The 16,844-nt window shown below is 40.1% G+C and overlaps 1 protein-coding gene across 3 annotated transcripts in view; it reads left to right on the forward strand.

The window, feature by feature from the left end:
• The window catches only part of sin3aa (SIN3 transcription regulator family member Aa), a 103,185-nt gene extending 90,482 nt beyond the window's left edge, over nucleotides 1–12,703 (forward strand). For all 3 annotated transcript variants that reach the window (XM_060914381.1, XM_060914380.1, XM_060914382.1), the window contains exon 21: nucleotides 10,782–12,703. In XM_060914381.1, the coding sequence (XP_060770364.1) occupies nucleotides 10,782–11,012 (231 nt within the window). In that variant the 3' untranslated portion in view covers nucleotides 11,013–12,703. The remainder of the gene's footprint in view (nucleotides 1–10,781) is intronic.
• Nucleotides 12,704–16,844: the final 4,141 nt, after the last annotated feature.

The raw sequence follows: 16,844 nt of genomic DNA on the forward strand, positions 1-16,844 counted from the left end.
TTTCCTTCTCTTCCCCTCTTTCTCTCCCTTTTCCCCTCTTCCTCCTTTCTTCCTCCCTCCCTCCCCCTTTCTCCCCCCTTTCTTTGCTCCATGTAGCTCCACAGTCATTTTGAGCCATTTTGACGTTTTATTTGCAGCTGGAAAGCACGTGCGTATTGTATTGTATGAATAACCCGGAAGACGTAGGAATGGTTCATTGCGCTTGCGCATTATATTTGTATCGATACAGAGCCGCTTCATCTGTCCACACTACAGCGAAGCGCTACAGTACCGGTACTGTACCGGTACGAAATCCATACATTTGTGGGTTTCGTACCGATACAGTTATACCGCTACAGTACCGGTATAGTTGCTAGTGTGGACAGGTGTTGTGGTACGAAAGTAGTTTCGTATCGGTACAGAATCCCTAGTGTGGACAGGGTATTAGATGAGCTTTTCATCCATGAGAGGATAAATACCTGATGCTCCCCACCAGTCAGACAGAACTGAAGAAGCCTTTTGGATGAGAGCTGAAACGTCTTCAAGAATCTTCAAGCAAGTCCAGTTGCTCTCTTTTACCACCCACAGTTTACCATGACCTGGCTGACTGAGAATCTTCACAGACACTGCGAACACTTCTTCTTCTTTTTTTTTTTTTTTTTTTAAGACTACTGTTGTCATTTTGAAGCCATGAAGTTATAGTTTAGTCTGTAATTCGTAACCTAACCTCCTTGTGTTGTAATGTTGTGTTTCCACTACAGTGTTATTGTTGTAGTGTCATATATAGAGGACATTACACAATGGCGCGAAAGTACGAAGTTTATCTTTGAGTGGTGAATACATAGATATCACGAGTGAGTGAAGCGAACGGATGTGTTCTTCAACACGTTAAGATAAACTTCATGTCTTTGCGCCACCGTGTAATGTTATTTTATCTAATATGGATGCATCCAAGGGGAAAAAAAATTAATCAAAAGAATTTTAATTTTGAACCAGTTCGCCATTTTGACAACACGCATCAAGTCAGCGGGAAAACACCGGGAGTGACAACATCAGAGTGAAATGGCGGGAAATGAGTCATTCAGATCCGCTACGTGTTTCATATGAAAAATGAGTTTTTCAACACTCGAAGATAAACTTCTTCATATCTTCAAGCCAATGTGATTTTTCTTTTTATTATATAGACACATTCACAAACAAACAAGTCCCCAAATTTATCAAAACAAGTCATCGATTTTCTTATGAGCGACAGAGATTTATGTCCCGGATGTAGCTCGTATGAAAAATACAAGTAGCATATTTCCCTGTAAACCGCTTGTCCATATAATAGAATTAGCCTATTAACTAAAAAATTCCTTTTATTACTAAAGAAAAAGTTAATAACACAGGCCTTTGCTTAATAAACGTTTATGAACATTTGTACTTCTTCCATTTGCTTCTCTTTTCTTTAGCTTTCAACAGTCTGTAAAACAAGAGCTCTGATTTCTTGTTAAATCTATTTGTACAGTCAATCACACAGTTCTTTCCCATTTTACATCAGATTGTCCCTGTGTCCAAATTCACTCACTATATAGTACCATTTTGTAGTGCTGTCCGAATGTATAGTGAGAATTATTACACCCTGTATAGTGGACTCCTAGTATCCCACAGTGCATCGTGAAAAATAGTGTACAACCGATGGTCACCAACCAAGCAATATATACCATCATGCATTGCGGTCACGCTGAAAGAAAGTGTGTTGGGGTGAACGGACAGAGGAAGAAACGCATTATAAACAGACATTCAAGTACAATTAAAAATAGTAAGAGAATAGAATAAGAGAGAAAAAAATACAAGAATAATAGTTCCAGTGCAGAGCAAGAAATTAAAAGCCTCAAATTTGATTTAATAAAAAGCAGCGGTAAAGAAGAAAGTATTCAGCCTTGATTTAAAAGAACTGAAAGATGCAGCAGACGCAAAGTACTTTGTATTTATTAATATGGGAAATACGCTCAGTATAATATATGTGTTTATCACAAAAGTACTTGCATGTATTTATTATTTTGAAAACCCGCCAGCCGACTGAGCTGGCACGTTTTAATTGTGCGACAGTAATGATGTAAATAACAGCGCGGCTGAGTAGTGTCCAAAAGTTTTGTTTGTTTGTTTATTTCATTTTACCAATGTGCTCACTATATAGTCCTCTATATAGAATTCCCTAGATAGTGAGTAGGGAGTAGTGAAAGAGTGAGTGATTTCGGACACAGCATGCGTCTTTTCGTGACATTAGAGCAGTGGGACTTCTGCCTTCAGTGAAGTCACATGCGTTCCTGCTGTTGTCCTCTGCTGTCTAAACAACACAATTACAGCTAAGAAAAACTAAGAGCCTGATGCTAATTATGAGAACTTTTTTTTAGGGTGTTTTCACACTTGGTCCCTTTCAGCCATCTAACCGAACTCAGATCGATGACTCAGCATTTTTTGCGCATATGTGAACACTCCAACCGTACCCAGACCCCTTTAAAGCGAACCGAACTGAGACCACCTCAGGAGGTGGTCTCAGTACGGTTCGCTAAAAATCAACGGTACGGTTCGCCTAATCTGCGCATTGTGAACAAAAAGCTCACCGGGTTCACTTCGCCTTTTTCACTGTAGTTTAACCTTCTTCGTTTGCCGTAGTTGGTCACGTGACTGTAGCAGGGAAGCTCAACTTCCTTACAGTTCTCTGAACTTACCGACTGATGAGTCGGCCACAATTATATAACTATATTTTATTTATATATATATAATAAATTTATTTTCCTTAATCCGCACTATTTTGATCAAAGAATACAGCAGGGCAAGCATGGCAGCAGACATTTTGATTCAAGAGAAAATTACCCAGAATTCCGTGCACTGGGGGTCTGAGGGCTCTAGAGGACCTGGTGTGAACAGAAAGAGGACTGAGGCCCCATCAAAGCTTAACTGGACCAGAAAGAGAACCCAGTCCTCTTTGTAATAAGTTCACAGTGTGAACACAAAAAGAACTGAGTTCTTTTTCTATTGGTCCACTTTTTGGTCCACTTAAAGAGGACTGAGTCTGGTTCTTTTAAAGGGGACCAGGTGTGAAAACACCCTTAATTTCATCAATTCAAATCCTCAAATTTGTATTGTAGTTTATCATTGCACAATATATCATTACGTGCCTAGTGTTAAGTAAACAATAGTACACGACACGCTGTGCTGTTATACAAAAAGAATGCATCCCGAGGTGGTGTTACCACCCTGAATTGCATTATTTATGAAGAACTACAAATAATGTCTGGAGTCTTATAAAACAGTGATTTGCCAATGAGTACAACGTTGAATTTATCAGTGAGCAACATGTAATGCACGTTAACAGTTTGTAGTTAAGATTTAATGTTGTGGAACATCCAAGAGACAAGTTACTTCCTGTACTAGGAGGGATAAACGGACATTCCCTCAACAGGTTCTCTCTCTCAAAAAAAAAAAAAATTTGTATCATACCGTGAACTTGGAAAGCGCAGAGCCTAATCTAGGGCGCGTAGTACACGATAATACGTGTTTTTTATCTGTCTGTCGCACATCCACTTTTTGGGCGCGAGAGTGATGTCACTTATCTATTCATTTTGTCGCGCATTTATAAGTAGAGAGCGTGTAGTCGCGTTTTACTGAATCTTGTGCGCATCAATTTGTCAGCACCAGCTAGCAAGCACTGCGGTAAATACAGCATTGTTTACACACCAATCGGAAAATATCGGAAAGGACCGAAGTATTCCGAATGGTTTATTTAGCGGGTAAAACAGTTTTGTGAACTATTATATCATTGGTCACTGAACCGGAAGACAGTGTATCTCAACCAATCGTGTGAAGTGTTTTAAAATACCCAAAAGCACATGGCATATCGTTCTCTCATCCAAACATAATGTCAAAACGTGTGGTCACGTTGAAAGACCTTTGGACGAAAAAAGGAAACAAAACGAAGACACAGAAATGAGATACTAATCCAGCCGACATTACACAACCCGATACAAGATATTATGAAATAGATTTAATCTGTTCTTGTATAATGGTAGGTACTGTAACATTACTGTAAATAATAAGAGATTATCATGATATACTGTTTAGGAAGTCTGAATTTTGGGATTATCTCTAGTCATCTATGTCAAAAACTAGTTTAAAGATAAGTTCTACATGAATGCTAGTTTTTTTTTTGGGAGTAATTTGTTTAATTCAGTTTAGTATTATGTTATTAATCATATTCAAATAGTAAAGGTGCTTAGTTGATATATAAGACATATATATAAATTTGTGTACAAATATGATCTTGGAGTAATTATATGACAGTGTGAAGACATACTATAGGGGTGTTCATACGGCACATATTTGCATGGATGCTGCACCGATGTATTTTGTTGCGATATATCTTACACCGGTGTAAATTTTGTGGAGCGTTCACACGTCACAAGCCTGCTTACTAGAGAGAAGCGTGTTCGCACCGGTGCAGCCCCACTTGCGCTCACACGGCAGTTTTTGCGACCGTGCTATACGATAGTAATAATGCGGAAATGAAATATGCGCATGCGTGAAAATGTACTTCCTTTTCCCGGTCGTCATGGCATCACCAAGCGCCGGGAAAACAACGTGGATGAAGACACCAGTGTTGCCAGATACTGCCGATGTTTTCCAGCCCAAAATATGTTCAAATCCGCCAAAACGCACTTAAAACTGCCCAATCTGGCAACACTGGAAGACACGCAGTTCTGTTGTTGTTGCTGATATTCGCCATTTTGGAAGCGCAAAATACCAGGATGCAAATTATGTAATGCCCGTATGTAATCAACTCTCCTCAGGCGCAGCGAGTCTACCCCTGTAGCGTTCAGACGTCCCATTTTATATCGGCGCTGCCCCGCAAACTAGCATTTACTCCAGAGTAAATTTCTTAAACCACCTCCCGAGCAGGGTTAGATCTGCACCGGGTTAAGCAGCTTTCAGGGGCTACACCGGTATAACTTTGTACCGTGTGAACGCTCTACCGGGGCAGCCCCGGTGCTACACCGGAGTAAAAGTTGCCGTGTGAACACCCCTTAAGTCATTTGATTCTGATTGATGAAGGTTTTTGAAGTTTGAATCTGATATTATTTTCCTAATGCCAATATACAATTAGTTTGGTATTATGTAAGTTTTATTTAAAAATATTATGAAATATATTTAATCTGTTCTTGTGTAATTGTAGGTACTGTAAGATTGTAAATGATAGAGATTATGTACTTTTTAGGAAGTCTGAATTTTGAGATTATCTCCAGTCATTTATGTCAAAATCTAGTTTAAACATAGGTAGATTGTTTAATGTTTTTCACTTTCATGAAAGGTGGTCTGAACAAAACAAATATGATAGCATTTTTAAATATTTGATAGTGATTTTATTTTATTCAGAAAGTCAGATTTTTCATCTTATTATTAATTAATAGTGGCAAGACTACATGGATTTTAGACTTAACTATATCAAATGATGTAATATTAACCTAGTCATATTTGAAATGCAACATTATACTACTGGTGGGCAAATTGGTAAAAATAGGCTAGTCACATGATTTATAGTAAAACAGTAACCTAGTACTATAACAGAAAACTAGTCATATTTGTAAGGTTTTGCAGTATATAATTCTTCATATACACTACCGTTCAAAAGTTTGGGGTCACCCAGACAATTTTGTGTTTTCCATGAAAAGTCACACTTTTATTTCCCACCATAAGTTGTAAAATGAATAGAAAATATAGTCAAGACATTTTTCTGGCCATTTTGAGCATTTAATCGACCCCACAAATGTGATGCTCCAGAAACTCAATCTGCTCAAAGGAAGGTCAGTTTTATAGCTTCTCTATCACTACGTTCAGACTGCAACCTGAAACGACCCATATCCGATTTGTTGTGAAATCCGATTTTTTTGTTAGGCCGTTCACATTACCAGTTATATGAGACTTGTATGCGATCTCCAATATGAACGGAAAACGACCCAAAAGTGTCCCGCATGTGCAAATTGACGCGTAATAAGCACATCTACGTAATACGTAAACAAAAAAAAGCGCACTCTTCATGTTTAATGATTTTTTGTTTGTTTAATTATCTGGTTAGTGTTAAAGTGTGAGGTCTCGTGTGTGTTTTTGTTTCTGAACTGAAATGAAAACGTGTAGCCTGGTAACGAGGGTTGACTCCTAAATGTCTCTCTAATTTCTATATAAGTGCACTACATGTTACTAGGAAGTAATGGATTTTTAAACTCTATATAGTGCACTCGAGCTTCAGCAGGCAGTCATTTGGGATACGGCCGCTGTATTACCAAACTCTTAACTCAGGCTTAATAATTTGCACATATTTATTTCGTCATATTAATAAACTTTTTCTACATTTTTATAAATATTTATTTAGATTGTTTTAGCCAGCTGAATTCTGCAACTTCTCTCCGCGCTGGCTCAAGGTGCAGAAACACCAGTGCAGTTTGCTATGGAGACGAGGCGAGACCTGGCGATGTGGTACAGGATGGTTTAAGTTATAAATCAGTTATAGAAACTGTTTTATTTAATCAGGCTAACAGATCAACATCCAGGTCCCTACCAAATCCACCATTAGCTTGATCAATTCTATAAAAGTCTATTTAAATTCTGAAAACTGTACAAATGTTGTTGTTTTCCACCAAAGAGGCGGGATTAGCCAACGCAGAATAGTGACGTTTGTCTCTTGTTGATGACGTGTAGGTGGCATGAATGCGACCTGTCCGGTCAGACTGCAGTCGCATGTGAAAATAACGGATATGCATCGGATTTAGGACCACATATCCAAGCGGCATGGGTCGCATGGGAAAAAATCGGATCTGTGTCGTTCAGATTGTCAATAACAAATCGGATACAGGTCGCATAGGGGCAAAAAAATCGGATGTGGGTCGTTTCAGGGTGCAGTCTGAACGGAGTCTAAAGAGCTAAACTGTTTTCATCTGTGCTAACATGATTGTACAAGGGTTTTCTAATCCTCCATTAGCCTTCTGAGGCAATGAGCAAACACATTGTACCATTAGAACACTGGAGTGAGAGTTGCTGGAAATGGGCCTCTATACACCTATGGAGATATTGCACCAAAAACCAGCAGCTAGAATAGTCATTTACCACATTAGCAATGTATAGAGTGGATTTCTGATTAGTTTAAAGTGATCTTCATTGAAAAGAACAGTGCTTTTCTTTCAAAAATAAGGACATTTCAAAGTGACCCCAAACTTTTGAACGGTAGTGTAGTTTTTGATCTAAAATCTTGACATTTTTAAAGTTCAGATCTGATCATAATGTTTGTGCAATACTATAAACTGTGGATAAGTGTTTGCTGATATGGTTTTCATATCACTGTATTAAAGGATATGTATAGTGCCATAATTTTGATATTATATAGATTAACATCTGATGTGAATGTTTGTTACATGTATTTAGTTTTATTAATAAAACTGTTCTGTTTATAGATATACTCTTGAAAATATCTACCAATGTATTACTTATTTTTCTGTCCCCACTAACTGGAACAAATGAGGGATGTTTTTACCCATGTTAATATTTTCTGTCCCCCGTTTCTACAACTAGTGAGGGATCTGTCCCCTATTTTCAAATTCCTAGATTAGGCTCTGAAAGCGTAAACCCTTTACAAAGCATAAAGTGACAGTTACAAACTGCTGACACCAGCAACTTTTTCCACATTCAGTAAACGTTTCCTAACAAACATCACCACATCAGTGATTAAATTTTGTACTTTGTTAAACCTTTTTTAATATAAATCTGTTTATTTGTCTTAGATTATAATGAGCACATTGACATAAAGCTGTCGCTCATGTACAGAAACCTTCTGACCAATCAGATTCAAGAATTCAGCCATGCTGTGGTATATACCCCTTCGCATGTTTGTAAACAAACCGACCGTTGCCAGGATGCGCGCGCAGCCTGGACCCAGAAACAATGGCGCTGCCCATAGACGGCATTATGAGCTGTCAGATTATGCCAAACAATTGTCGTTACAAGATCGAGAATGCTACATAAATAAGTTAACTCTAACCAGTGGACATCGCCTACCGGATCTGCATTTAATTAAAGAGTGGACGGACGATGTTAGTAAGTTCCCTGGTATACAATGGCCAGATATATACTCGCACCTTATTGACCAGACTTCAGTGTACACCCACGAAAAACTTCATGCCTACAAGTCTTTAGACGCATATGATTATGTGCGGGCATGTACAACTTGATTAACAATGGGACATTCATATTCATTTTGTTTTAATCAAATTATGCCAGTGATGTGATGGCAATGTGGCTTTAGCTACAACAGCAAATACCAACACTAAACAGCAATTTGCAGGAGGGAATGGCATGAAAAGAATGATAGTGTAAAGAGTGCAGCTAAGAGAAATCAGAGCTGCGTAAAAAGCGAGAGGCAGAGAGCAGAAATGAAACTGAACGGGGCGGGAGCTACAGTAGGTTAGAGCAGTCAACGTAAGTTGGCATTTAGAGTGAGGGCACACAATTTTACCTTTCCATCCTTGCTTTAAAATTGTGATTTTCGGCATACACAAATAATGATGGCACAAAATCTGGACTGCTTGAGTCAAGCGAGAGCTCTCCTACAAACAAAACTGCATGCAAAGCTAAGTTAACATGCTAACGATATTCATTACATTGTGTAACTATGACCCAGCTAATCAGACAAACGTTACCAAAGTATTTTGCTACATCAATAAATGAAGACTAGAAAGAATAAAAAAGAAAGATTTAATAAATAGCCTGATCTTACCTGTGATGAAGTGGGCGCTGCAAACCCGCGCGTTTTTGATAGTGCGTTCATCCCAGTCTACACGTTTGACGGCTTGTAGCCATAGACGTCGGCGATTTTTTTTTTTGAATGGGTGAGATCCTGCTGGAATTCTGAACATTTTAACCCCATCACTGCTACGATTCTGACACCCGAAAACACAACAACTAGGCATCGCTGAGTCTTTTTTGAGTCCAGGCTGCGCGCGCAATTTCCTCTTGCGTATGAATGACGTTTACTGCGAAGGGGTCTATAACCTCGTTTCATAATATGCCAGACAAAAGTTTTTTTTGTTTGTTTGTTTGTTTGTTTGTTTTTCCCTTGGAAAATAACTGGCCTGTTGGTATGAGCTAATTTGCATATTTTGTGATGTGATTTCAGTCTGGTAACCAGAGAGGCCCTTGACTACAAGTGTGAATATATGTGTCAGAAAACAGAATCCAGGAACACGTCCGCCCGGGGGCATTTTGAGTTATTGACAGATTCAGAAAGTACAGTTTCTAAGCTTTCCAATGATGCCTTCCATGTGGAGATCTGACAATATTTGAAGAATGTGTGGCCTTTTGAAAGTGTATACTTCTTAAAACAGAAAAGGGAGAAAATCGCCCTCAAAGTTTTCCATCTCAGCTACTCTGGGTGTAGGGCGGGCACATAATGCTGCTCATCTGCATGACATTAAGGAAAGCCCTATCCCCTACTAGCTAGCACGATGCTACTTTCATGTAAACAAAGATCACCACGTCAATTTTCCTTCCATGCAAAGTATGCCCAAAACAATTATGAGGTACAAAAATAAGTCCTAAAGTATACTTTAACGTTTTGTGGTTGAAAAATTACTCACACCGTAAGAAAGAAAGATAGCACGATGATAACACAACTAACACAACGCTAGTTTCATGTAAAGCCTCGGTCACAACCGGCCGTACAGTACGCGCTCCTACAGCCGGTCTACACGCAAAAAACGCGTGAAACACACGAGAGCGCGCGTGTGATGTGCTGATTTTCGAGCCGCAGACCGGCCGCAGAGGTTCTTTGTCATGTCAAACAAACTCTACGGGCGCTTACGTTTTTTTCAGGTTGCAAGACAAACTTACGGCCAACGCGCGTCTTTCTCGGTGAACAAAAAAAAAACCGCAGCGATTTGGGAAACGCCAAAAATCACACGGCCAAAAAATCGTATGTCCGGTTGTGACCTAGGCTTAACCAAACCACAACACTCTCCGTTACATGCAAAAATAACCACACAGCCTTAGATTAATAAACTCACCCCATCAGAAAGAGAAACGGCGCCTTGCACACACCAATGCCTCCGATGGAATGTAATCGTAGAACGGTCCATGTATCATCCGATCATTCAAGTATTCCATTCAATCTGGAAAACGAGGTTGCTTTTTTTTTTTTTTTGCTAGAAATGGTGATCTCCGATGTAAATACCGTGTGTCTGTTTGCTTCGCGGTGTTTACTCCTCTGCGCTCTGTTTAGTAACTCATTCCAAAGTGAAATCACACGCCTGTATGCAGGTTAAGTAGCCACGAGCTCAGCTCGTATCATACAGCTGATTCGCGGAAAAAAAAAAAAGACTTAAATCATCATCTGAATGGCCCATATGGTAATTTACCCACACCCCCCAGCAGGCTACAGTCCTGACAAAAATGAGACAATTTGCAACAAAAAATGTATGCTTTTCCAACAAAACAATCTATTATCTGAAATACTGATTGCATTCTTCAAGATCTCAACTTGCACATGATGGGAAAAAAACAAAAATCACAAATTTCGAAAAAAAATTGCTTCTTTTGCGATTATCTCGGATTCGTTTCGGCCAACATGTGTGCCTGGATTCGGTGAGGGGTCACATATATGTTTTCTCAGGATACCACGAGGTGTTGAACATTTTAAACGTCATCCTCTATACATGACCAGTTCTTTAATCCTATAGTAACTGCTCACAAATATGTCATTTGTCTGTGTTTCTTGGCAGTCACATGAGCATGTGAGCACAAGGCTGCACCAGCGTTTCCAAGCCTGGCTGGACGGATGGCTGAAAGAGCACGTAGGCCGGGACATGGCCACCGACACCGCCAAGTGGCTGATGGGGGAAGGGCGTGAAGGGCTCATACCCTGCACTACGACCTGCAACCCAGAGACACTCCACTTCAGGAACATCAACAAGTACAGAGTGAAATACAGCAGCAGCTACAAAACACCGTGAAGCGCTGAAAGCGGGTTAGATGTTGATCGGGGGAGGTTTAGTGCGCGGGAGAGGAAATGGACTTGGCAAGAACTTTCTAAGGACGACATGACGGCACTCAAAATCTCTCATGTCAGACACTAGTGGCGGCTGGCGTACATCTCGTGTTTTGTTTTTTGTTTTTTAAACAGCATTTTTAGCTGTGCCCGTGCCCATGTTTCTATCCGTGCCAAACCATGGGAAGAAAACACCATTTCCATCAGACTGCATGAAGTTTAGTCTAGAGCTAATCTAGAACAGGAGCTGTTCTCAAGTGTGCAGTCCTGCAGAGCTGTCGCAGCCTGAAAATGAGAAATTTTGACTGGACAGCTTGGCAGCCATTACTGTATTACCGTAAGCACATGCTGTGTAATGGAAGACGGTCAGGATTTATTCTCCCTCTTTAAATACAGATGCTGTTGAACATGGCGAGGGAAAAACTCGAGACTCAAATTTAGCTTGGTATAAGTGCACTTAACTTTGAATAGACAAAGGAATATATGTATGTAGTTCTCCAGCCAAGGTTCAGTAATTCCATCAGCACTGTCGTTAAAATAAGCTCAGATTGTTTCCCAGTGTAATGACCTTTTCTTAGAATGAAGAACTCTAAGAATATTTTTTTTTTAAGTTCAAATAAAAAAAAAAGAAAACTAAAAAATAGAAGAGAGCAATAAGGATCAGTGATGTGGTCTGGTGTTTAGGACAGAAAGTGATGAATGAATGAATGAATGAATGAATGAATGAATGAAGTTTGCAGATGCTCAAACAATACATCATTTATGTCAGAATGAGACGTGAGCAGAGTGTTTGTTGGCCACCCTGGCTGTAAACCTTACAAAGTTGCTGGCAAAGCCCAATGCCAATACACCAGCTAGAGCATACACGCACACACACATGAAAATTTACAACAGTGTATGTTACACAGACACAACAGTTCCCTATTTGTAAATAATTTGTGTATATATATTTGCCAGCTTTTTTTTTTTTAAATGACAGAAACCTGTGTAGTTTTTGTTCTCATGAAACTTTACAGGCTTACTGTGGACTTTAGGAAGAGCGATGGTTAAAAAGAAAACATGCAAGATGAATTTATTACTGTTTTTACCAAAGGGAGTTGCTTATAATGATAGTTGTTTCTCTCTCTCTCCCCTCCTTTTTGGTTTCTCCTCTCCCCCATCCCCAAATTCTGGTCCTTTTTTTTTTTTTTTTTTAAATAGTAAAGAATTGTTAATTTTGTAAAAGTAGAAATGTATCCAGGTTCTTGTTTTTGAAACGTTTTTATAAGAAAAGAAAAAAAAAACCACAAAGCAAACATTTTAATTTTTTGGAAGTTGAAATTTGGGCTCATTTCAGCACACGTTAATCACTGCCTGTTTGGATATGCATCTGTTTCTCTAGTCTGAACACTGAGGAAGCCGAGTGGACAAGCTCACACCGTGCTTGGCTAACCGAGAAGCCCCGCGAATGTATTGCACCGCATATGTCATGCGAGGTTTTCTTCTTCACCCTGGATAGATTTCTGCTGGATAAGAATATAAATATATATATATAAATATATAAATATATACATTTTAAAAATGAAAGTTACAAAAGCATGTCTTTTTCTGTGGATCCTCATAGCCCCTTTATTTCAATATTATTTAAGATGATAATAAAAGGACATTTGTAGCAGATTTGGAGCATTTATTTTTGCACACTGTGAGATGAAATACTGTCGTATAAGGGAAATTGCCTGAGCAGTGTGGGTTTAGTCAGAAGAGGGAGCCAGACATTTATTTTCCTTAATCACTTTGCCTGTGCATCGATGTTTGTGCAGCGGAGATGCAATAATCTCCTTTATATATATATTTTTTAAGTAGACAGACGTTTTCAGGAAAACAGCCACGTAACCCAGTAGCAGTTTTTTGTACGTCGCTGTATCCTCTTGTTTCTTTCTTTACATTTCCAACAAAGCCACAGAAGAGGGGCAAGTATTTAAAATATTAGTGTTCAAATACATTATATGGACACCTGACCATCAAAGCCATCTGTTCTTTCCCCAAACTGTTGCCACAACGTTGGACACAGTTGTAGAGAATGCCTTTGTATACTGGAGAGTTACATCCCTTCTGGAAGTAACCTGATCCAGCATGACAGCACGTTTGTACACAAAGCAAGCTCCATGAAGACCTGGTGTGCCAAAGTTGGAGTGGAAGAAAATCAAATGTCCTACACAGAGCCCTGACCTCAACCTCACTGAAAACCCTTTGAATGAATGCTGACTGCACCCTAGACCTCCTCACTTGGCTTGATTGACATCACTAATGCTCTTGTGGCTGAATAATCACAAATCCCCAAAGGGGGAATAAATCTGGAATGGAATGTTCACGCGCATATGGGTGTGATTGGTCATGTGTCCACAAACTTTTGACCATATGGTGTATACTCTAGAAAAACTGTCATATGTTACGTATGTCTGTGAAGATTCTCAATCATCCAGGTCATAGTAAACTGTGGGTGGTAGAAACGGGCAACTGGACTTGCTTGAAAATTCTTGAAAACGTTTCACCTCTCGTCCAAAAGGCTTCCTCAGTTCTGTCTGACTAATAGGGAGTATCAGATATTTATCTTCTCCTGGATCAGAATCAGAATTCTGATGACCAGCTCATCTAAGGTGTCATTGAGGCATCATGTTGGTGTGGGTCACTGGAGGCTGGGTGTGAACGGCGAGTCATTAGGGTGATCAATGGCAATCTGACTCTCTCTGTCCTCCTGTGAGTCACGGAAACCCAGGACCCAGCTGTTTTTGGTGACTCACAGGAGGACAGAGAGAGTCAGATTGCCATTGATCACCCTAATGACTCGCCGTTCACACCCAGCCTCCAGTGACCCACACCAACATGATGCCTCAATGACACCTTAGGTGGTGTTTACATTAGACCGTATCCGTCTCGTTTTCGTCGCGGATGCACTGTCCGTTCACATTAAAACGCCAGGAAACGACTCCACAGGCGGAACAGTTTGAATCCGCCAGGGCCCACGTATTCAACCCAGTACGTATCTGATCCGGTGCTGTGTAAACATTGAGGAACGAGGATACGCTGTGCTGAGCTCTAGCTGACGTCATCATTGGACAACGTCACTGTGACATCCACCTTCCTGATTCGCTGGCGTTGGTCATGCCACGTTGATCATGTGACGCGACTGCTGAAAAACGGCGCGGACTTTCACTTCCTGCTATTTGTCCCGAATCACTGCTCGTGCGCTTCACTCGCGCGCTCTGTGAGCTGCGCAGGGCCGGAGTGCGCACCCTCCAGAGGGCACTCGCTGTTCAGGGCGGAGTGATTTGGAGCGCAGGATGCCTGCGGAGCTGAGCATATCCGTGTATTGGCGTTGCTGTGTGCACGCGAATCGTTTTAAAAACGTTAATCTGATGATCCGCTGATACGGTCTAATGTAAACACCACCTTAGGTGAGCTGGTCATCAGAATTCTGATTCTGATCCAGGAGAAGATAAATATCTGACACTCCCTATTAGTCAGACAGAGCTGAGGAAGCCTTTTGGACGAGAGGTGAAACATTTTCAAGAATTTTCAAGCAAGTCCAGTTGCCCATTTCTACCACCCACAGTTCATATGTTACGTAGATTTTTACCCAGGAGAAGATAGCGTTGCCTCCTGACAGCTCCATGGTTTGGTCCTGCGAAGCTTCATATGTTCTTCGGGTTTGATCAGGGTTCTTCAGTTTCCTCACACTAACCAAAAGACATGCCGTAGTGGACTGGCTGCTCAAAATGACCTCTAGATGGGTTTGAATGAGTGTGTGAATTTGTGTGCACACATGGTGATCGACTGACATCCCATCCAGGCTCTGTTCCCACCTCACACCAGCTGTGACCTTGGAAAGACTCCGGCTCCATGCCCACCCCGTCCAGGATAAAGTGCTTACTAAAAATTAATAAATGGTTTTCACATGCTTAGAAGTTTCATATAATAGTAATGGTTGAATTTTTTTTTGGTGCTTCACATCACATTTGTACAGTTTGGGTCAGAAGTTTACATACAGTGACATGAATGTCATCTTGGATATGAATGTCATGGCAATATTTGGGCTTTCAGTAATTTCTTTGAACTGTTCTTTTTCTGTGGCAGAATGTACAGCATACATCTTTAATTTTTAAAAAAAACACTAGAATTTGGTGCACAAGTTTTAATTTTCTTTTGGTTTTCTGAACTCAACACTGTCAAAATTATATATACAGCACACCTAATATTTGGGTAAAATGTCACTTTGCAAGATTCACCTTGACCCAAGCATTTTTCTTTTCCCATGAACAAGCTTCTGGCAGAATTATGGTTGGATATTTCACGACTCTTCATAGTAGAATTAGTAGAGTTCAATTAATTTTTTTTCTTGGCATGGACTTGACTTATAAGCACGGTCCATATATTTTCAATAGGGTTGAAGTCAGGACTTGTTTTAAGCTTAATGTTAGCCTGCTTTATCCTCCACAACCAGCTCTGATGCGTGTTTGGGTTCATTGTCCTGTTGTAACTCCCAAGTCGTGTTCAAGTTTCTGATGGTTTATGCTGAAGAATTCTGAGGTAGTCCTCCTTCATTATTCCATCCACTTTGTGCAATGAACCAGTTCCACTGGCAGCAAAACAGCCCCAGAGCATGATGATCCTACCACCACCGCCAGCTGGTACAGTGTCCCTCTGTACATGGCGGTCATTGTGGCCAAACAACTCAATATTTGTCTCATCTGACTATACAGCTATCCTCCAGAAGGCTTTTTCTTTGTCCGTGTGATCAACTTCAAACTTTAGTTAAGCTTGAAGGTGTCAATTTTGGAGCAGGGGGTTATTTCTTGGATAGCAGCCTCTTAGTCCATGGTGATCTGAACTGTAGACAGTGATCCATCAGCTTCCAGTTCATGGCAGGGCTGTGCCATGGTGGTTTCCAGGTTGTTCCTGACCATCCAAACCAATTTCCTTTCAGCTGAGGGTGACAGTTTGGGTTTTCTTGAAGCAAAGTGGCTTGGCAAAGTGACTACACCTCACAATAACTTGGATACAATTGTTTGAACTGATCCTGGAATTTGCAGTTGTTTAGAAATGGCTCCAAGAGACATTCCGGAGTTGTGTATATCTGTGATCCTCTTTCTCAGATCTGCACTGAGCTCCTTGGACTCTCCCATTTTACTGTGTGTTGGTGAGTCTAATGAGTGCTGTAAACAAACCCTTTTTATGAAGGCACAGAGAAGCTACCAGCTGTAGTCAATCATGATCGCTAACAGGAAGTTAATCGACTTCGGCCTTGGCAAGATAAGACATTTTGGAAGTTTCAGCACCTCTGAATTAATAATCTGAGTGTATGGAAATTTTTGACACCATCTATAATTTTGATCCTGTGTTAATTTCAGAAAACGCAAAAAAAAATTAAAATTGTGCACCAAATTCTCATGTTTTTTTAAGATGTATGCTGTGCAATCATTCTGCCACAGAAAAAGAACAGTTCAAAGAAATGACTGAAAGCTCAAATTGCCATGATATTCGTGTCCAAGATGACATTCATGTCAATGTATGTAAACTTCTGACCACAACTGTACAAGTATGTAATGATGCTGTACAATATGTTTATATGCAATATGTTTGATATTTACTTAATAAATGTTTTACTCGTAGCTATTCAGCGTTCTGTTCTGTTAGGGCATGCTGCCTCAAGCCTTCTTTCCAGTGCTTTGCTAAACTTGGCTTTGCTTTCATATTGTCCTCGGTTTCATCCAGACAGCGTGCATTTGGCAGGCAGTGTGCGCATGACTGACATTGCTTT

Source organism: Neoarius graeffei, chromosome 2 (assembly GCF_027579695.1).
Source record: "Neoarius graeffei isolate fNeoGra1 chromosome 2, fNeoGra1.pri, whole genome shotgun sequence".
Classification (NCBI taxonomy): domain Eukaryota; kingdom Metazoa; phylum Chordata; class Actinopteri; order Siluriformes; family Ariidae; genus Neoarius; species Neoarius graeffei.